Genomic DNA, 23,615 nt, shown 5'->3' with positions numbered 1-23,615 from the left:
ATGTAATAATACTGTAATCTTATTATTTTTCACGTATATATTATTAAAATGAATTCTGAAGTTTGTACCTTAAATATGCCTAGGCAATTGAAGACCTTGTCCTGCAAATTAGTCTTTCGTTCAGTTGACCACCATAATCCTACACTCATACTCCGACATCTTTACCATTCATTGTGAACCTCAGGCCTACAATAGCTTTGCCGAGTAATGCAGAGCACAAATCTCAGTTCTGACTAAGTCAGCAGAAACCCTTCTCGGAACAACCCTAATTTTTTAAATTGACACTCGACTAGTCGAAATTACCTACAACCAGAATTGTTAAATTATATATGATCTTTTACTAGTAAGAAAGGTTTCAGTCTTGGGGTGTATGTGCCTAACTAAAAATCTATTAAATAAAATGAACCACTCAAACCTAGACTTTCCTACCCGTGGACTACATCAGCGAATTCTTCAGAAAAAATCGTGCCTGAGTTCATGAGGCGATCTTGGCTGCAGCGTTCATTTTTGTTGCTTTTGAGAGGCCAGGACAGAGCTGGAGGCGATAATGCTAATCGTCTTATCCTTGCAGAGGTCAAGGGAACCTTAGGGGAATAACCGCGCCTCTTGCAACCACGCTCTTTTGCTATCAAAATTCATGAGCTCGAATACTTAGAAAATGCTGGAAATTTTTTGTCAGTGAAGTCTTCAGTGAATGTATCCTGCCGAGTTTGATTCATATATACATGTGTATAGATTTTTCACAGTGCAGAGAACAGTTTGGAGCTCACGGGTCGTCTGGCGGCGCGACTGAAAATGAAGACAATTCAGTAAGAACCGCAAGCTATTGCTCATGTTATCTAAACCCAGCAATAAAATATGCATGGATGTTCGTTATCCTTAGAAAACAAAGATATCCTAGTTATAAAAATGGAGATTATGAGTTCACTTGCCAGCTCTTCTGTCTCAAGGGCATTTACAATTCAACAGGCAATCAAAAATTATTCAAACATTCCACTCTTCCTTAATTTTTTCAAAATTAGGATGTTTCTGTTTTCATGTTTTCTGCATGCAAAAAAAAATTGTTTAAGCATCGGAATCAGTAATGACTTTAGATAGTCGTAAAGTTTCAACGACTATCAAAGTTAGGTTGAAACGTTAGGTTTAGATTTTGCAAGAATTTTATCAAATATTCATGCGTAATTTTTTCTTGCGATCGACGCAATAATGTATTCGCTTCATTGCCGACAAATCGTTTAAAAAAGATAATAGGGAGTAAATTGTCTCGGGGACCCACATATTCCATTCAGAAATTGTAAAAAGATTGAAACCAACCGAAGTAATCGTACATAATTTATTGCTTAAGCGCAAAGATTACCGTATGTCGATACTGAGAAGCCATTTTCAAGTCCAAGTCGAATTCAGGATAAATATGGAGCTGTCAGTATAATTCTGGAGCTGTCAGGATAATTCTGAAGCCGTCAGGATGATTTCGAAATCTTCAGGATACTTCTAAAGCTGTTAGGATAATTCAGAAGCCGTCAGGATAATTCAAAAGCTGTTAAAATAATTCTGAACCCGTCAGGATAATTCTGAAGCCATCAGGATAATTCTGAAGTCGTCTGGATAATTCTGAAGCCGTCAGGATAATTCTGAAGCCGTCAGGATAATTCTAAAGCTGTTAGGGAAATTCTGAACCCGTCAGGATAATTCTGAAGTCGTCAGGATAATTCTGAAATCGTCAGGATAATTCTGAAATCGTCAGGATAATTTTGAAGCCGTCAGAATAATTCTGAAATCATCAAGATAATTCTAAAATCGTCAGGATAATTCTGAAGCTAATTCTTGAAGAAGCGGGACTGGTTTTCTGGCCGCAGGACACTGTCCGTCCCTCCTCTCTGAATTGCAACGGGACCTTCACCTGTACAAATCGAGAAAGATCCTTTATTCTCAATCGCCTACGCGGGATTACAAGTTCAGGAACAATATAATGCATAACCTAGAATCCGACGAACTCGTGTCTTTGAATTTCTTCTTGGTGACATAATAAGTTAATACCTATAATGGTAATGCAATTGTCTGTTAGTTATTGCATTCGTCTTGAGATGAAAGTTAGCTCACCTAGTAGGTGCGAATCGACTAAAAATGTTTCAGAAATCCTCATTTACATCTGTTATTAATTTGATAAGTTACTTCTCATAAGTTACTATTCACTTTATTTAAATGATCCAAATTAACTTAATACGGACATTTTTTTCATATGTTCATTTATTGAATAACTTTAAAATAGACTTGTACTGTTTAAACGTATTACCACAATCAGAATATCGAACTATTTATATGTCTCAAATCTGCAATAAAATTCGTGTTAATTCCGAAAATAATGTTCACCTAACCAGCTGGCACGCTCACCTCAGGACACGTGCGAAGATTACAGAAAAAGCCCTGTGACTTTTCCACTTCTGCATTTATATCGGATCATAAACTGCGAGTATTAATTAATAATAAATTAATATATATCTAAATTCTGTAAATGCACATTTATTATTTGATGTATATAACCTCCTCATCAAAATTCATGTGACTATTTCGATTCAACCCCTCGTCATCAACAGGATTCATCGCTGATTTTAGATCGCGGCCATTCAACCGGAACAATATATCTTTTGAATTAAACTGAATGTAAACTTTATTGTCTTCTAAAGCTTTGCGTTTCAGACTAGTTTTACAGCGTTTTAGCGGTAAGCAATGAATTTAGTGCAGTGCCACTCATGTGCCTTAAAACGTAGAGTAGCGTCCAGCCACCAATCCTGCGTAAAATCGAATGCTTGTCTTTATTCATCCTTCTTATCATTTCTAAAAATACTGTGGCATTTGAATATCCCGCTCCGATAATTTCAGGTATTACAATAAATTTTTAACGGTAGAACGAGTATAGCCTATTTACTCGTTTTCAACACACGATAATCAAAAGTATTAAAAAAAAAGATAATCAAAAGTATTTTTCTGTCACTCTCTTCATAGTAACCGCGTCCTACTTGATGATATAGATTTTAAACGAGGCGAATTTTTTTTATTATTATTATTGAACTATCAAAGAATAAACTTTTTAAATACTAATAAAACACTATAATGCTAACATATTCATTATTTCACTTTAGCTTAAGATATATGTCATATATATGAACGATCTCAACGCCGCGCCCTGCGGAAATATCAGCAGGCCCAGGCGAGCTCCTCGCTTGCCCAAGAGGATCCGGGACATCAAAAGCTCATTGAACTCCATGGCTGGTGTGGAGTATTATTTTTAACTTTCTAATTTCATTATTTCAATGATTAATTACATTGGCTTTTTGTTTTCATATCGAAAATCCGCGTCATTGATATGCATCTTTAGGGAATCATTGTTCCATCAGTCGCCTTCAAACTAGAAGTTACGTGAAGCCGAAATACTATTGGTCTTTAGCTGTTCAAAGTCCGCCGCTTTGAATGCAGGTGAGTGCCATGTATAACATAAGTCGACGCCGACACCTGAGATAACCTCTCGGTGCTAGTAAAGCACCTGCAGCAGCCGTCTTATTCGTACCGTATCTGCGATGGGCGTGGAAATGCTAACCTCTCTCTGTATTAGCAGCCTGTTTGTGTAGCATCGATATATGAGCTCTGTATTAGCAAGCTTCTCGTATATCAGCAACTTGAGCTTTGTATTAGCAGCCTGCTCGTATATCAGCAACTTGAGCTTTGTATTAGCAGCCTGCTCGTATATCAGCAACTTGAGCTTTGTATTAGCAGCCTGCTTGTATATCAGCAAACTTATTCTAGCCGCCTGATTGTAAAGCAGCCATCCGATGTACATTTATAAACGGCTTGTTTCATCCAACGGCTAATTGTGTTTCATTTTTCTCATTTTATCTAACTTAAAGGATAGCGGAGACCAAATGGCTTGCTTTTCTTCCCGTTTTCTAATCTTTTTCATTTCACAACAATCATCCTTTCATCAATGCACCACGATAATTCTTTATGGACGGAATATTGAACTGAAACTGTAAATTCAATAAATGAAATTAAGTTAATTTTTTATTGCCAACTCAATATGAATTTTTTACCAACAAATAACTTACGCGAGAAATAATTCTTCCAGACGATGTGAATTTGTTAGTCCGGATAATTACGCGCTGTCCTCGTTCTAATTCCGGCTTTCATGATCCTCTCTGAACTAATAAAGTATGAGTTGCTTTATTTATTTCTCTTTTAATGTTAATGGTTGTGAGCCCATAAAGCTTGAGTCTGAGAGGACGAGGACAACGTAATGACCGAGGCTGGTCCATGTCAGGCACGACCTACGGCCGGTCGAGAGCCAGACTTCGTAAAGGCATGATTTCGGCCGAATATTCAGCGTTGAAATATTAACAAATAAGCGAATTGTTAGCGAATTATTCTTTTTGAAATACTTTAGCAGAAAGGTTGTTACCTCATGTTGCCTTTTTGTAGAATGCCAAGTCTGGCATTTACTAGTAGCGTGGGGTTGTGGTGTGGCATGCAGCGCAAACTTCAGGCAGGATAATTATTGTTATACAGATGGAATATAATCGTATTTAGAAGTGACTAGTAGAAGTATGTCTAGGGTGACTGTGCACGCACATCTCATCGCAGCTCATCTATAGATATTCCTGAAACCTAATCAAGAATTGTACATGCGATTTTCACCGGATTAGAAAAAACAGCTACACCACCAGCGTGCCATTCCTGCGTCAATGTGAAGCGAGTACATATGTTGAAAGTTTAAGGTATTTTAAATCGTCATTTATAAGAAAATGGAAGTGTAAGATTATCCGGGAGTGTCATCATCCCTATATTTTAGTGTAGGACGTAATTCGGTTGCTAAGAACAAAGGCAGTGATTCCATTAAAAACCTTCTTTATATACCAGTATTAAGTTAGGTGTTAATTTTTACCGTTGTTAAAGTTATACTCGCGACATATTTTTCATGTGAATAGGTTACATAAATCTACGTATGCAGATATAATTCAAAATTTCTGTGGCTATTCCCTTCTTATAAAGTATTGATCAGCCACCAAATATTGAGATGCTCTCTCTCTTAACAATCTATTTACGTTGATTTTTCACGTTCTCTATAAAAATATGTTTGGAGTCAAGGAGCTGAGGGCTTGTCTCTCGTGTTATAATCATTAACTGGACTTGTGCTAAAAATATTCGAACTTGTGAACTATTCAAAAAAAGTGTACATGTTTTACATGTTTCCTTTCATTAGACGATTTGAGCACAACCAATACTTAATGCAAAGCATGGAATGAAGGATGTTACTTAGAAACCCATTCAAAAAACAATCCGGTTTGTGATTTTTGCGAGGGGCTTTCCTGTGACCGTAAATTTTCCGATTCGCCCAGACCTCAGCCATTTATATGGAACTTGCAATTGAAGCGTAAATGAAATGCGCTCGTCTCCAAATTGACTCTTGCTTCGTTTCCCAACATTACTCCGCGTCTTGGCTTCTAGAAAATTGCGTGAATACCGTAATGACAATCCGAATGCAGCCCAGAATCCCATGTATACATTACCCCGAATAGTTAATAGGTCACATAGTCCAAATAGTAACACTCTTTTTTGTATGTAGCACTGATGTGTTCTTCTGCCAGGAAAAGGGGGTCAGGAAGACCCACACATGAGCAAGAAGTGCATCGTTATCTTTTTACAACACTTCTCTTTAACTTCACTTCTTGTTTGCCTGTCTGTCTGTCTGTCTGCTACAAATCTTATAATCAAAATTTAACACACTTCTACTTATCCTATCGATCACGATAGGATAAGTAGAAATGTGTTAAATTTCGATTACAAGATTTGTAGCAGATAAAATTATTTTTTCAGTTTTTTAAAATTGAAAAAAAAGAAGTTATTTTTAAAATCTTGCATCTTGTCATTTGATTCATGCATTGTCTCCAACTTTACGCAAGTTTGCAAAATTTCAGTGAAATTTTGCAGACTTGCGTTGCGAAATTTTGCAGAATTGACAGAATAAATAATTTTGAACATTTAATTTCTTTTATGTATTAAAATAATTTAAAAATTAATTTTTTTAATATTCGAAATTAAAATTAGAAATTCATTGTACATGTTTTACATTGGAGACACTGATTTTTTTTAGAAGTGTTGTCTTTAAAAATTAATTTTAAACGTATATTTTAATTTAATGGCTCAAATTTCATCAGTTTATTATTCTAAAGGTATCTAAACCAAAAATAGCAAATAAAATGTCACCAGTATCAAAGTTGCCTTGCTAAATTCGTTAATTTGAAACCCCCAATTTATTATATATATATAATATCGATATATATATTATATATATATTTAGTCTTTACAAAATTCTTCCTCGGTATGTACAAGAGGAGCACTCCAGTTAGGTTGATCCGCTCCACCGCGCCACTAACGCTGTAACATCCAGCAGGTTGATTACGTCGTAATAAGTCTTTAATGATGTTGAGTCGACGTCTAATGATTGCTGGGACTCAATTTTAATGAATAATGATTGGCAATGTCGTTCGTAAAAATGCATTTTAACAGCGGCATAATCAAAAGAACGGAAATACTTCTGCTATAATTCTCCCGTAAAAACTTCACGCTAACAAATAATAGGCAGGCAATGGTGATGTTATTCGCTGTTTTCCTGCGTGATTTTATTCCATGAACACTTGACACGATAGGAAATTATTGTCTAACACTTTATGATTAAAAATATTTAGCTATTTTCTTGTTTCTAGCAAATTTTGATACCCACTAATACTAGTGCTGGATGTGCACTTCCACGCTTTATAAATAGCATAACATGGAAACGGAAAGCTTAAAATAATGACGTCGTTAAAAATTATAAAAAAATTCATCGATATTGTGGTGAGAAGTGAGGTGCTATAGACATTTAATTATATGTAAAATGAAAGTTCAATTCAAATTAATGTCCATTCAATGCAATAATTGAAGTTATCGTGACCCAAAATGAAATCAGTGCAAAAAAAACAGTCACCCTTTCAGAAATAAAAACAATTTTCAGATTTTTTTCAGACCCGTGTAATCAAAGTTAAACTTAGAAGAAAAGCAGACTGTGTTACCAGTTTTTCCCGGTGCATTTTTGCGGTCGTTACTGAGTGACGGATAAATGATCGTTATACGTGTACGTTTTTATGTGACGAATAGTTGATTGATTGGCGAATAGTTGACGAATAATAATTATTTATCGATTGCGGTGAATAATTGATCGTTTGCAGGAGGCAAGTAGTCGATCGTATATATATAGCGACTAACTAATCTTGTGCACGAGGCGAATAAATGATCACTCGCACGTGGCGAATAATTGATCGTATGTGAATGGCGAATAATTAATCGTGTGCATGTGGCCGAATAGGTGATCGCTCAGACGTGGCGCATAAGTGATCGCTTCCTCGTGGCGAATAATTAATCATCGTATGTGAACTGCGAATAGTTAATCGTGTGCATGTAGCGAATAAGTGATCGATTGCATTAGGCGAATAAGTAATCGTTTTCTTGTGACGAAAAAAAGAGCTGTATGGTTGATATAGCCTGCATGTGACTGATAGTTTGCATCTGGTGAATGTCGTATGTATGTCGTGTATGTGAGGCTCCGCTAATTTCGTTTATAGAGACCCAATCTACATGCGGTGGACGACGTCTGAGTCGCCCATCCTTTGGTGCGGAATTAAGATTTGAAGTCACCATCAAAATGAGGGCACCATCACATGAGGGCAAAAAGTGCTCTTTCCTTTACATGAATTTGGAACACATTTTAAAAATTAGTATAGCACATCCAATGAGAGTTATACGTGTACGTTTGTATGTGGCGAATAGTTGATTGATTGGCGAATAGTTGACGATTAATTTATCGATTACGGCGAATAATTGATCGTTTGCAGAAGGCGAATAGTCAATCGTATATATATATGGCGAATAACTAATTATGTGCACGTGGCGAATAAGTGATCACTCGAACGTGGCGAATAATTGATCGTATGCGTATGGCGAAAAATTAATCGTGTGCATGTGGCGAATAGGTGATCGCTTACACGTGGCGAATAAGTGATCGCTTGCCCGTGGCGAATAATTAATCGTATGTGATGGCGAATAATTAATTGTGTGCATGCGGCGAATAAGTGATCAGTCGCATGTGGCGAATAAGTGATCGTTTTCTTGTGACGAAAAAATGACCTGTATGATTGATATAGCTTGCATGTGACTGATCATTTGCATCTGGTGAATGTCGTATGTATGTCGTGTATGTGAGACTCCGCTAATTTTGTTTATAGAGACCCAATCTACATGCGGTGGACGACGTCTGAGTTGTCTGTCTGCTACAAATCTTATAATCGAAATTTAACACACTTCTAGTTATCCTATCAGGCTATCGATCTGAAATTTTGCACACTTGCGTAAAGTTGGAGACAATGCATGAATCAAATGACAACAAGTGCGCCTTAAAATGATGTACCGAGGCATTCTATTTGTGAATGAAGTTAAAAAGCAATCCAGTCATATTTACTTTAATTTTTGTATTCAATCGCGCTGTCATCATTCCACGCATTTTGCTTCGTAGCGAGCTACTGAGCACATATATTTTCGCGCGAGTACTTCCTGTATCATATGACTGACTGCTCATCAAAACACCTAACAATTGGTTTGACTTTCCATTTTAAATTCTGACACACAAAAATATTTTTCCGTCATGTTTCTGTATCTAATTTCTAGTAAAAAAAACGTATTCATAAAGTTTATAATCATCGGCGAATAATTTAAATATGTGGCAACATTAATTTTATGTAACCGATGTAGCGAACCCACTTCAAAATGAGGGGAAAAAAATGAAATCTTACCCAAACTTTGTATCTAATAGAATGCTACTGGTATGATAAGCTCCAAATTAATTAGATTTGTCACACGCTATTCTAGCTTCCGACAAATAAATTCTACAACAGATTCCAAATGAAAATAACGGGAAATTTAATTTGCCATAAAAATCTGGAAATGACTTATAGTTTACCAATGACTTGGTGTTCTAAGGTTTGAATGACATAGACTTGCTTCTCCATGATCAGATTTATATCGCGTTTTCTATGACAATTCACTGTAGAAAACAGGACATTTGAAGGTAAACATCAACAAAAAGTGATAGGAATTAGTTTCAAGCCTTAACATAACCTAGTTATTGACATTAATATAATTTCTGTTTAACTATTAATATTTCAATTTTTTATACAGTCAAGAAGATGAAAGTATATGTTATCACGTTACTTCATTATTTAGCGTGTCAGCCAATTATAATTCGTTTATTTTGGATGTTATTCGGCGTCGCCTTCACCCCTTAAAATGCATTGTGTATCATAGTAGTATAGTATAGTATAGTATCTTCGGCATTAAAGAATAGGCCTGAATAGGCCTGTCGCCGATTCTTGTACTTTTCTTGACTAGACTGGCCTTACGGACGGTAGATTTAAAATCGCTTCTAGATATCATAAATGATATTAATGATATCATTTATATCATAAATGATATAAAATTAATTGTTCCATTTTTGCCTATAAAGCACTCCTTGCATGAAGTACGATGCATACCAAGTCCAAAAAGAACGAAACGCTACATCGGTGTTGTGTGCCGCGGTATAAGTGTGTGATGAGGCGTGGTCTCTAATCTGAATACGAGCATTTAAAGGCTAATTTTCGGATAATCCACCTAGCTGAAATCTAATCACCTACACCTAAACTTTTCAGCTGTAAACAAAGTTTAGAATGTCACCTTACGGAGAAAAAGGGTAAGGGTTTTCCTCTCATTTATTTTCTTAACGCGCCGTCTAATATTACGGACGAGCGCAAAACTCAGGGATTAAGAAGCAGGAGATATTAATGGAATGAAGATTTCACGCAGTCTTCTTTCATGTGAAATGTAGAGTGCCTAATCATAATACAGTGTAGTGAAGACAAATAAAAATTTAAAAAAATAGTACATACCCAGGCTATGCTCACCGTGAGCATCTGGATTTGATAAGTGAGTCTCACATTTAGTGCTGGAACTTTCAACATACGTCAATGGAAAATACACCATGTAATGACCCATGGATAGTTGAATCGTATCGTCTACTAACTTTATTTCTGATAAAATTGCAATCTTAGCGATGCAATTAAATTATTATCTTGAACTAATTTCTGAAGCAATAGTGGTTACAGTTCAGAGTACAAAGATTGGAGCCGAGAAGCGCGGGTTCGATCCCAGCTCTGTGCGCCAGTTTCTGGTCAGAATCGGCAAGGAGGCCGGGCGGTTAAGCACAGCAGAATTGTAGCAGTGAGTTGCGCGTTAGAGACCTCAAAATGCTGTGAATGTTCTGCGATGTTAAGAATCGGCGACAGGCCTACGGCCTAATAAACGCTGAAACCGCTATTATATTATTACATCATATCATATCATATCATATCATATCATATCATATCATATCATATCATATCATATCATATATCATATCATATCATATCATATCATATCATATCATACCATATCATATCATATCATATCATATCATATCCTATCATATCATGTCATATCATATCATATCATATCATATCATATCATATCATATCATATCATATCATATCATATCATATCATATCATATCATATCATATCATATCATATCATATCATATCATATCATATCATATCATATCATATCCTATCATATCATGTCATATCATATCATATCATAGTGATGTCGGCGCTGAAGAATAGGCCTGATGTGGCCTGTTGCTGATTCGTGAACTTTTCGTGACTTGTTCACAGTTGATCTAAAAGCAGGTCCTTTGACCACATCTTTTGAAAACTGACGTGAGTTTGAAATAGCTACTTGACTTCCACTGTTCGACATGGTGCTATTATAGGCTTTTCAAGTCTGAACATATATTTATCCATCGCTTTATTTAGTATGTTCTTGAACGCGTTCATACTCGGAGCGTCAACGATGTAATCAGGGAGACTGTTCCACATGGTGATTCGAAGTGAGCAGCAATGTTGTCGCATGGGCGAGTTGCAACTTTTTTATAGCCGTGGCCCCTGGTGTTGGTTCTTGTTTCAAATTCTAATAATCCTTCTGGGACCTTGTATAAACCATGAGTACCGTATGGTTTTATACTTCAATGAGGTACCCACGCAGACGTCGATAACAGAGGCTTGGAAGCTTCATAATCTTTAATCTTTTTTCATGAGACTTGTCCTTCAAGCCTGGAATTATATATGTTGCACGTCTTTGATAATATAGTGATGTTACACGTCATACTTTTTTTCTGTCATATCGTTACTTTTGACGAAAAAAAAAATAATTAAATTTCACCTCCAAATTTTCATATCAGTATTCAATATAAATTCTGGTGATTTGTGGAAAGTCTGAAGTCAGAAAGGGTATTTGTGTGATGATCGACACTCCCTGTCTGCATGGAGAACATATGGCGGGATGAGGTCCAGCAGTAACGGGCGACAGTCTTTGTTTGGAGCACATCACTGGGAAAGAGGTCCATTGCCAGTATTCCTTGCTTAGAGCACATCACCGGGAAAGAGGTACGGCAGTGATGGGCGACAGTCATCGCCCTCGCCCGGAGCTCTAAAGTTCAAGGGCGGACGAGCCATAACCGGCGAGCCTGTAGATGGGCTGCAACCCTGTGCGTGCTCTATTTTCTGGTGATCTAATTTGATAAATATGTCTGATGCAGTCGTGATCAACCAACTGATAGTGAGCGCCAGTTGAGCAAATTTATTAGTTCACTGTCATATCAATTGTTATATAGTAATGATTATGCATAGTTTGATACTGATTTACTTGCTATGAAAAAAAACTGTATCGATTAAAATTACCCTTTTTCAATAAATGCACTCATGGATTTAAAATGATTTTGAGATTTTACTTGACACTAGAAATAAGGAAAGTTTATGAATCAATTTTTCGGTATCGTCATGACTTTGATAGTTCAAAACGACACAAGGTATAAAATGCTGGAAAGAAATACATAGAACCCGGCCTGCACTAGAGGTGTATTTGGCAGGCCTCTTCAAATTGGCGAAGCCGCGACGGACGCATGAGCATCAAACTGGTTCAGGGACGCTCCCAGCTTAATATTTTATTTCGATTGCTGTGCTTTTCTAGGAACGTTCAGGCGCCCCTAGTCCTGAGCCTTCAAATTAGTACTTTGTGCTAATGTCAGCCCAAAGTGCAACACTGCCTTTACTTACAAGAATACACCTTACTGCCACCACTCAACTTGAACTTATATATGTCGTGCCGAAATCGCGGAACTGCTTATTCTATGGAATCGGCAGCCAGTTTGCCGAATCTGTAGAATCAGTGTTTCGCTGCTGATTTAGAAAATCGGACGTTAGAGCTAGAATTTGAACATGAATCGACCATTAGAGTTACAAAAGGTAAAGTCATGCTCGATCAATTTACTTTATATTTAAATATTTAAAAAAGAACTTGGCTGACTGACCTAACCCTAGATTCTTATAGTATAGATATGCTGATTCGGCAAACTGGCTGCCGATTCCATAGAATCGGCGATTCCGCGATTTCGGCACGACATATACAGGTATCTGCATCCTTTCATTCGATCATGAATGATTATTTCTGTAGTTTTCATTGATACTCCAAGCATGCATATTGTAGTCGTACCTGTAAAATAAACATTTTTCTCTAAACGCTGGCCAAAGTAAAATTCAAATTAATCTTTCTTTGATTTTCAAGGTGCCATTGGATTCTGTCTATAAAAGATTATAAGAAAACAATATCGTACGCAGCTATGTCATTGCATATTCCTTCATGATTAAGTTATGCCTGAAGTCGAAGACATGAGGTTGCCTTACGAGTATTGTAGGAACTACAAATAAGAATTGATGCCGCTCCCCGGCTTCGACCGATATTGAGCTCTTGATATTGTCCATGTATTCGACTCAAATCGGCTAGAATACATATTAAATTCAATCAATGAATGAAACCTCAGCTACCTCATAAATTTATACAGCGATTAAAAATTTATTTATGGATTACTTTTATTTTCATATTCGATTTAGTGATCATTGTACTTTTTACATGATGTAACACACAAACAAATTAGAGAACTGTAAATAAATTCATCATTTTTTCATCAAAATTTTAAAAATTTAAAGTTCAAATTATAGTGCTACAAAAATACTGTCCATTTGTTCAAGCCTCGATGCAGAACACCCAATAAAATGTTTGTAATAAAGAAATTTTTTTTCAAATTCTAAGGTTTGCCCGGTTGACATCGCTTATCCTTTTCCAAACACCTATCAGCTAGCTGTCACCAATTCAAAATTCTTAATTCATCAGAAATTCGTTGAAATTCGGAAATGCAATCCAAATAAAAGAAGGATGATCTAAGCAGGATTGCAATAAATTAACGACCGAGTGCATTACGGTAGAGCTCGATCAACACTGCTACGATGGTGTCCAAGCTGTAATCTATTGAATGAAAACGAGTTCACTTTATTCAACAAGAATAATTTCACTCAATTAAATTGATTCGCCTTCCGCAACTTTGCTATATTCCAGCACCCGTGTCCTAATAATGGCAGAACAAAAGCAGTTTTGCTGCTGTCAGATAGAGATCGAGTGCAGCGGTTTAGAGGTTCAGTTATTCCAGACCTGCTGGAGCTGCTGAGACTTTGGCGTCAGCCTCACTTGCGATCCAGACTCGGCACGGTGAGTATATTCAGGACAAATTAAAGTATGCCAGCCTTGCCGTTCAGGTGCATGTCAACTTCGTATGTTATGCGTGGTGTTGTTAAGAATCATGTAGGGAACTTATTGTCCGCGATTCAATAGAACAAAACTGATTTATTTGCCGACTTTACAGGAAAAATTTTTGTATCAATTTCTCACTTAGAACGTATGTTTTTTTTTTGTTCTAGATATTATGATATTGAATACTTTTGAGAATATAGTTCGTTAATCTACGAAAGCACTATGATCGTATCAGACTCATACCAAATAAGATTATTAATACCGATGTACAAATTTTCCTCCAATTTGTTTACACCCAGTTATTTAACATGAAATACATCTAATAAGAAATACTCTTTTCCGTGTTCCGAAACGCAGTTCAACTTAAATGAAAAGGTATGTTTAAAATAAGTTCTGTGATGTGGCGTTTAATTGTTGTGTTACAATAACTGAAGTTTAATTCATAACCATGCATGGTAGTCATTTATATTCGTCGGCAATCAAGAGCGACGAGCTCGAGCTGCATCGGGTCAGCAACCGGTTACGCCCGGGCGATATACCGCTGCAGAAAGCAGGATGAGTTCCCTTGCATACAAAGACGACCATAAACAAGTCAAGTGCGCTCTATTTTATTTTATTTATTATTTATTCGAGTCAGAAGAACTACATACATAACTCGCGCTGTTTCATGTACAAGGCTTAGTTAAAGTTTTCTTGATTTTTTTGGCTCAAAAGCAGGAAACAATTGTTTTGTTATTACATGAATACAAGATTATTTCATTTAACAGATGACGGCATTGAACAATATGAAACATGCCGCGGCACAGCTACTGCTGCTGGCTACTGCTGTCTCGGCCGGCTTTCTGCCAACATTCGATTTCTTTGCCACTCACGGTAAGCAGACGATGAAATTTGTGTGTATTTGCAAGATTCCATATCATTATGGCTAAAGTCGACTATTCCGGCCTTCATCCTTCCTAAGTTAATTTATTTTAATACAACTTTTTAATTGATAATTTTACCCGAAAGCATTTTTTCTTCGTCTTTCTCCATGCCAATCAGCCAACACCACATTGAAATTGAGATTAAAGCTTACAGAAACCTTAATGTATCAGAAATCACCAAAGTAATCTGTCTATACTACGGCCCCAATACTCATGCACATCTTGAAGTACCTCATGCAGACCAAATTATAATTTCAGGTCCACTAGTGCCTCAGTTCTACCATGTATACCCCAATCCGGTGGTGGCGACACCGGTTGTGGACCAAGGCAGATCCTCAGCGACTCTCCCTTGCCCCTCGGAAGGATTCTTTGCACACCCCACTAACTGCTCCCGATTCTACAGGTATTTCCTTGTCAATTGATTCATCACTTTCGTTATAAATTTGGCGTAATTCAAGTTTTCATGAATAATTTGCTTGTTTTATTACATTTGCTGCTACATTCAAATGAGGATGACACTTTTTCAACATAATGCATCATTAGTGTGATTACTAAGTTGTCTCAAAAACTACTATCTATTCACGTGAAGATAAATCTATTAAACATTCCACGCGGCTGGGCAATTTCTTCTTCAGATGCGTCGACTATGCAGGCACCGGACAGTATTTCAGCCCATATGAATTCCAGTGTCCGGCAGGTCAAGTGTTCCTGGCTGTGGGAAAGAACACGTGTGTCCCTGGAAACTGTCCAGGTGAGTAAAAAGAACTAAAATGTTTATCTGAATTTAGTGTGACCATGTTCTCAAATTGTTTGTATTTTCCAATTTCACCATGACTTTATTGCTTTCAGACTTACTTTGGCTAATATATAATGCAGTATGAATTTACCTCACTTGGCGCTAAAATATCGTATGTGTCTTAAAATTAATTAAGTTGCAATTTCCTAGGGAGTTCAGGCCTCGTGAGCCAAGTTCCTCCGTCGGGCTACGACCCCCACCAGCAAATTTTCATGGATGTCCCTACGCCTGCGGGAGCTGTCATCCCGATAGACGGAACAGTGGCGGTGCCTGTAGGAGGTGGATCCGCTGTTGTACCTGTCGGTGGGGCTTATCCGCAGCCTGGACAAGTTGGCGCTCAACCAGGACAGGTTGGACAAATAAGTGGACCCGTCTCAGCTGCTGGAGCACAAACTGGTTTATATCCTCAGCCAGGTGGATCATCTCCCTCTGTGGGTACAGTACCCGTCGGATCCTTCCCACCAGCAGGATCTGCTTATCCACAACCTAGTGGATCATCTCCACCGGTGGGTACAGTTCCAGTCGGATCCTTCCCACCAGCAGGGTCTACTTACCCTCAGCCTGGGTCAGCGGGAGCCATCGGATCGCCTGAAGGTGGTCCGTCTAACACTGTCCCGGTCCCAGTGACGGTCGGCGTAGTACAACCACAACCAGGCGCGGTGAGAATTGAAACATATCTTCTTCTCATTACTGAATTGAAACATGAAATATTCTTGGCATATTGAGTAGCTCTAACAAATAAAAATGTGCATTGTAATTTGTTCAATACGATGATGAGGTGAGTCAATTAAGTTTTAAAAAAGGGTTTCAACTGGCCGTGTGAGGTGAGAGAAGCACTCAAGATAACATTTTTGTTTGCTATGACGTAGGGAGAAGGAGCCTACCCGCCTCCAGGGGCAGCAGGAGCGACCGGCACTACTAGTGTTGGCCCAGGGGCAACTTACCCGCCACCTGGTGGCGATGGCGGGGCAGCTGCTGGAGGCAGTGGTGATGCTACTGAAGGCAGTGGTGCTGCTGCTGGAGGAGGAGCTTATCCTGGAGCAGCTGCTGGAGGGGTGAGTGTGGATATTGCCACCAAAAAGCATTTAACTCCTTACTAGCAGCTTTTACATTAGAATTATGGGAATCAGTTTAAGAACCACTGTTAGAACCAAATACAATACAAGTGATAACAACTAGACCAGTACGTCATACGCCGGGAAGATGAGACCGTATAACCAACAACTAACGTGACCATCAATTGGCCAGGCTTGCCCCGCTCGATACGTGCAAAGCGCCACGTACTGCAACGTGTACGAGCCGTGCCCCAAGGAGGGCATCCAGTACGTCTGCGTCACGCTCAACGGCCAAGAGCTCGTGTTCGACCAAGCTAGGCAAATGTGCACCTACAGAGACCAGGGTGAGAAGGGCTCATAGGAAGCTTCCTGAAGGCATAACTTGAACAATAAACAATTAAAAAGATTGTTCACTTATAAAAAACAATCGCTAAGATTTATTAGGAAATTAAGAAAACAAATTGAAGTAGTGAAATTATTTTATTTACTCGGAAATACACGCAAGACGCTACACATTAAATAGAAAAAATGGCTGATGAGATGCTGTATTAAATTTTAAATTAGGTACCGTAAAATATTTCAGCAAATGCTATAATTCATAACTAAAACGTAACGTGTTACAATTACTTGAACGTCAAAGTGACACATATTCAAGATTTTCTGCTCGAAAATTCGTACACTCTGTAATTTACTCAAGCGAATGTCTACCCACAGTCGACGTGTGCAACGGGAAGGCAATGTTGCCATCTCTGTTCCGCTCCACCCTGAATGTGTTCGACCAGCAACCAACTCTGCAGGAACTGAGCGTACCCATCGCCATCAACAACCAAGATTTGCCAGTATTCTACACAGCTCGAGAATTTCAGCCCTTCTTCTCAGAACAAGTTTTCCCATCTTTCTCCCCAGGGCAAGCGTTCCCCACTTTTGATCAAAACTTCAACGTGCAAGCTGTAGGTTCACCTAACCACGGAACAGCATTCATCGCCGGCCCAAGTGCATTCTTCAGGCGTTAAACAATTCAAGTGTTCAAAAATGACTGGGTATGCAAAATTTTACCAGCCATGTTTATTTTCATGGCCAATACTAATATGTAAATTTAAGCTTTTGTATTATTTCCTCATCTCCTCAGCAGGCGTCATCTTCTGTTACTTCTTTTGGCCAGTCCAATTCCACATTCTGTGAAAGATACCGAAATAAATTAAACGAACAAACATGCACCGGTGAACTGATCTGGAGTTGAGAGAAGATGATCTACATTTAACTTGATCGATCATACTGAATTATTTCCCAAACAAATTATGCTATCATGCCTTTAATGATATATAAATGGCTCAAAAATATGGTCAGCACTATACTATAAATGGATTTAACAAACCGTCACGTCCAAAGCAACGATATCGACGGGGTAGGCCAGAAGTAAGGATAAATTCGGCGTGGTTCTCCCGAAGTCGCCATGCACCAATTCCTTGACGTACATTCCAGCCTCCGTGCGTACGTGCACCTGTACAAATTCTCATGTTTATATCGCATTGAGGTTGAAGGTGTTCGTGGATATTGCGGTATGGTTACTCCATTAACAAATCAATGAAGTTGACAGCGTTAAACGAAACATGCAAGGAGCGCATCCTTGGCAATGTATTTCGGCCATTTATCTTATTAAATGTTATAATTTGCTTGATAACTAGTTTATTCGTGTCTCTTCACCCCAGTAAAATCAAAATCATGGTCGACTGTTCTACGCGCAGTTCCACTTACTCCTTTAATTGAGTAGATAAATAACAATCAAATAGTCATTTGACGACATTCAAACAGCCACTACTGAGCCATGCGATCTTGCGCAAATAATCTAATAAATGGCAATTCAGTTTATTTCATGAATGATGCGTATATACCAAATATCTTAAATTTTTTAGACTTTACGACATGCGTCCTGAAATTATTCATCTGTAGTAATTTGAAAGCACCTTGAAGAACTTGTCGTTAACGCGCTCAGCAGACATCGCGTGCAGCGTGCGTGGACGGGTGAGCAGCGGTCGCCTGTGCAGCACACGTAGAGGCGTCTGCTGCATGACGACGAGAGGCGTGCAGCCCTGCAGAGGCTGCAAGAATTCTGCTGTCACGATCACGTCTCCTCGCACTAAGCACAGAGCGCAGTAGTTCTTCACTTTGTTTTCTGTGTTGTACCGCAGTACTGATGTACTCTCTCTGTGAAAAGGTAGATTTATTTATCCTCATGAAAGTGATTTACAAGTTAATCAACAAAATGATATTGCATTTTAGGGGAATAATAAAAACTAAAAACGTGTTTTCCGAAACTGAAATATTATTTCGTCCGACACGATTTTCCATGTCATGAAATGAAGTTAGTATTGCAATTAATTGCGCTTAAGAAACTCATCAATCGTTCTTCATTACATAAATGTTTTACAATCTATATCAATGGATAGATCGATTTATCATAGTTTAAAATTTTATATATAAAAATCAAGAAAAAAAGTAGCTGAAAATTAGGATCCAAACAGAAAATAAATACCGACTGACTTGTCAACAATCTGCAAGTGAGCCACCGAGATGTGTGGGGTGCTGGAGTTGATGACCTCCTGAAGGCGACGCAACTCTCGAGGCGGGTGGGAGGCGGTGCGAGCGTTCAGTATGCACAGCGCGAAGGGCCGCCCTCGACCCACGCAGCGCACGTCGACGTCCTCACGACCACTTGATAGGAACTTCAGCTCTGTTGAAAACAATTCAAAAATAAACAAACCGTAAAGATTGATCAGATCGCATGGGGCATCTGATCCTGGGTCTACGAGAAAGCTCAGAGTAATAAATGAAGAAAAATATTTGCAGACTCAATCGCAATACCCCAATAAAGTTTTTTAATTTTCAGCTTCGTCAATATTTTCAACTATATAGAAGCACGTATTCACTATATTACCTGGCGCCTTGAACGCAGGCAAGATGATGGCTGAGATGAGCTCTTCGACGCTCTCGCTACACTTTTGCACGCCATTAACGACCCATGGCGTCTGGCACAGCTCTCTGCTATACTTACAATACCGACCTGAAACGTGGAGTAGCATCTATGGCATTCATCCAAGTAATATATCGCCTATACAGAAAAAATTCCAATCGCATACGTCGGGCATGCAAAAATATTTTGAGGTAATCATGGTATTTTGGTAGAACTTTGCAATGCCAATCAACCCTGCAAAATGGATTCAAGGTTAATATCCACGAGCGAGGTTTGCACACTGAAATCGTCCTTGGCTCAAGCAACAAGTCTCGGAGTTGCATTGATAGCGAATATGAAAATAGCAATTGATAATTTAGAGAGAAAAAGAGAAACATCACTAACCTGCAACGTAACGTGAGAAAATATCACTAACCTGCAACGTAGACAGCCTCTCTCACTGGCGTTTCTTGGACAAGAGAAATGGAAGTTTGAGGTACAGAGAGAGTCGTTAGAGGACACAGCCTTGTGACAAGCTCAACCGTACGGCCAGAAAAAACAGTTTCGACCGTCTGGCGACTGTATCCTGTCTCGGAATCATCAGACTTCATTGTGTCATCTTGATCATTTTTTGCGAAATTGGAATCGTTTAATCCAGAGTCGAGATCTTCTTCAGCTGTGGTATGATTTTCGTTTGACGTTTCTTCGTTATTGTTGACGGCAAATTTTTTAGTATTCTTGTAAAATCTTTGTCTCCGGTTTCTCTGTCGTTTCACAGTTGGACCCGAGTATCCAATCAAAGACCTGCAAGATCAATAGTGTGAAAGCAACCTCTGTTCACCAAAGAGCTTGCAACGAAATTATAGAACGCCAAAAACGCTCAGTTAATGCTAATAAATCGATACTTGCACCGACATAATATAGAGTCATGAGAGATCAAGTAGTACCGGTACGGTACTTATAATATACGAGGGGCATCCGGAAAGTAGTACCCGTTTGGGAATTGAACATATGGAAGTAAATATTAACAAATGTAGACATGTTTATTGAAAAGAACATGTATTACACTACTTCTTTACATAGTCTCCGGAAAAATTTAAGCATTTGCCGTATCGTGTCACGAGTTTTTGTATACCAGTGTCATTTTCCTCCGTCGCCAGTGTATTGAGATACGCAGTCACGTGTTCTTTCAGTTCTTCGTCATTTTGAAACGTTGTCCCTGCCACGAAGTCATTGAGTTTCGTAAACAGATGAAAATCAGAAGCAGCCAAGTCCGGACTGTAGGGTGGATGGTCGAAAATTTATCACTTGAATTTTTGGAGAAGTTGTTGTGTTATCCGAGCCGTATGTGGCCTGGCATCATCGTGCAGGAAAATGACGCCAGTAGACAACAGACCTCGCCGTCGATTTTGAATTGATCGCCGTTATTTTTTTAATGTTGCACAATATGCTGTTTATATGCATTGGCCTTGATTGTGTCTAAACGAGTTATAAAATCGATGAGCATTACACCTTGCCGATCCAGAAACACTGGCGGCGGAGGAATATGACACTGGTATTCAAAAACTCGTGACACGATACGACAAATGCTTAAATCAAGGACTACTACACACAGGACATGCATAGCCTATGTCCAGCCTCTGCTAGCAGAGGCGATCGCCTACACTATGAAAATGCTGGTGTTTTAGTGGCATCAACAAATTATATGCCCATAATTGTTTCATACAATAGTATTACAATGTGTGTAGTAGTACAGCATTTTCATAGTGTAGGCGATCGCCTCTGCTAGCAGAGGCTGGACATAGGCTATGCATGTCCTGTGTGTAGTAGTCCTTGGCTTAAATTTGTCCGGAGATTGTATAGAGAAGTAGTGTAATACATGTTCTTTTCAATAAACATGTTTACATTTGTTAATATTTACTTCCTTTTGTTCAATTACCAAACGAGTACTACTTTCCGGATGCCCCTCGTATATGCAGCAAAATGAATTGAAGGCAATATCAGCTCCCCTTCCAGAAATCTGTATCAAGAATTATTAAAAAAAATTCTCGTTGATAAAAATTAGCCTTGTGGACAATTCATAAGAAAGTTGCCATTATTCAGGAAGTCATTATCTTACATGACAGCAGCGCACTCCTGCGCGTCGGCATCGTACACGGCCGAGCAGGGCACGGACAGCTCGGCCGCGTCCCCCGCGTACCGCTTCTTGAGGATAGACGCGGCGACGCTCGACACGATAGCTTTCCAAGCGTCCTTGATTGCGGTGGTAACACCTGCACCAAGAACCTGCAAAAAAATGAGTAAATTAATGAAAACCTAACAACACACCCACAATAACTATTTAAATCATAAATAATTGATATGACTGTCAATGCAAAATATTAACGAAATTAATATCTGAAAATGTACTGAAATAACTGAAATTATTTTAAAGAATTTTCTTCCTACACCTAACTTGCGATTTTTCTATAAAACCGAGACAGACAAAGTAGCAGTTGGAAATTTTGGACTTACTTTGGACGTGTCACCCAAATTATGTTTGCTGAAATGGGCAGCTAAGACGTGACCGCGGACACTCATGCTCACAGGTAGTGAAATGTTCAAGCTGAATGAAGTCGCGTCATAGTTTTCGGCAAGCGCACGCTCGCAGACCTGAGTGATACGATAAGCAGGGATGCCTTGTATTAAGAAAACATATAATTTAGCAAGCATTAGGTAAAGACGTGTAGAGAGTAGCATATAACAGAGTGAAAATTAACAAGAACTGGAAAACTGTGGGTCTATAGAGAACTAAACCAATAATAACATTGAGGGAAGTATCCTTTGAAATTAGAACTTCTAGGGCATTTCCGATGAATAATATCGATTTATGAATTCAATATTTATCCCAATTGAAAATAAATTAAAAGCAAGTGTCTGAATCGATGCCTTCTGCTAAAATAGTTCCGTTGCAATCATTATCACTACAATAACAATCACACTTACTTTAGAGATGACCTCCATGGAGCATCCAAACTCTTGCAAGAGCCCGATGCACGACACGCAGATGGTTTGGTTTTGGCCCATACCTTCCTCCATGTCATCGTTTGAAATAAGTTCTCGATCTGAAGGTTTTAAATTGAGCGAGGTGATCTGAGGCTCATCTTGGTTTGTTTCTAAATTTGAAGTAAACGAATTTGGCGCATTGAAGTCTAGCGCTCCGAACTGGCGATTTGACCGTCGTATTTCATCGAGCTTCGCGTCCACGCAGGATGACGAGCCGAAGTAAGCGTAGTTGCGAACACCGCAGTGAATGAGCGCGCAGCGTCGGCAGGAGCCCACCGACAGTAGAAAATCAACTCCATTCATCCTCTTAAATTAGTTACAATATCGTCAAGTGTTCCTTGCTAAATACATTTAAAAAACTGCGGGAATACGTTAATTATTCAATGAAATAGAGCATTAGATAGATGATCGAAAATTGAAATTTCATCCTAATACCTTCACAAACGAAAATAACTTGGAATTGAAAATTCTATTCACGAGAATAAAAATCAATTAATTAGCTCAATTTGGTTCTGAATTTTTCGCTGGGTATGAATTATTGAATACAGAATAAAGATCACAAACTTCCGATTATTATCATGAATGACCGAAATAAATATGGATAATTTCGAAGATAATAGTTTTTATTATCTAACGACAGAGAGTTTACTCAGCCGCAACCGCTGTTGCAGGTAAACTTATAATTTTATATTGAGCTAATATTTACGAGGAACACATTACCAGGATAGTGACTAGGGTCCCGAGAGGTCGTCACCCATCCTCTCTAGGCGCTGACTGTGGCGAGTTAGCACCCCCCGTTGGGACTAGAATTGTGACACAAAAATATCTGATGACAAATTAGCTTGCGGTCACTTCTACATAACACCAACATTGTGTGCCTCAATGATTTAGAAAAAATCATTTCACTAACAATAATTGAAGAAGCTTCAACAAAATTATGTCACTTTTCATCTACAAGCTCACAGATGGATCTCGGGTAGGACAATATGAAAAAGAATGAAGCCTTATGTAAAATTGCATTTATGAATTTCACACAGAGTTCGGTTTCATCAA

At 38.5% G+C, this 23,615-nt stretch overlaps 2 protein-coding genes across 2 annotated transcripts; one reads left to right on the top strand and one right to left on the bottom strand.

The window, feature by feature from the left end:
• The first annotated feature begins 13,580 nt into the window (after nt 1-13,580).
• On the top strand, nt 13,581-17,667 carry LOC108668967 (protein transport protein SEC31). Its single transcript, XM_018156244.1, has 8 exons — nt 13,581-13,751; nt 14,561-14,666; nt 14,975-15,119; nt 15,352-15,467; nt 15,663-16,171; nt 16,382-16,567; nt 16,761-16,911; nt 17,282-17,667. Exons 2-8 carry the CDS (start codon nt 14,561-14,563, stop codon nt 17,578-17,580), a joined length of 1,512 nt encoding a protein of 503 aa, XP_018011733.1. The 5' UTR covers nt 13,581-13,751; the 3' UTR covers nt 17,581-17,667.
• On the bottom strand, nt 17,034-23,376 carry LOC108668965 (putative tRNA pseudouridine synthase Pus10). The gene is made up of 9 exons (XM_018156243.2): nt 22,503-23,376; nt 22,032-22,169; nt 21,637-21,803; nt 19,954-20,321; nt 19,503-19,628; nt 19,109-19,298; nt 18,532-18,772; nt 17,943-18,068; nt 17,034-17,743 (listed from the first exon to the last, which is right to left on the bottom strand). Exons 1-9 carry the CDS (start codon nt 22,863-22,865, stop codon nt 17,693-17,695), a joined length of 1,770 nt encoding a protein of 589 aa, XP_018011732.1. The 5' UTR covers nt 22,866-23,376; the 3' UTR covers nt 17,034-17,692.
• Between the last annotated feature and the right edge of the window lie 239 nt (nt 23,377-23,615).

Source organism: Hyalella azteca, unplaced genomic scaffold (assembly GCF_000764305.2).
Source record: "Hyalella azteca isolate HAZT.00-mixed unplaced genomic scaffold, Hazt_2.0.2 contig5386, whole genome shotgun sequence".
NCBI classification, from domain to species: domain Eukaryota; kingdom Metazoa; phylum Arthropoda; class Malacostraca; order Amphipoda; family Hyalellidae; genus Hyalella; species Hyalella azteca.
This window is presented reverse-complemented; position numbering and strand designations above follow the sequence as displayed.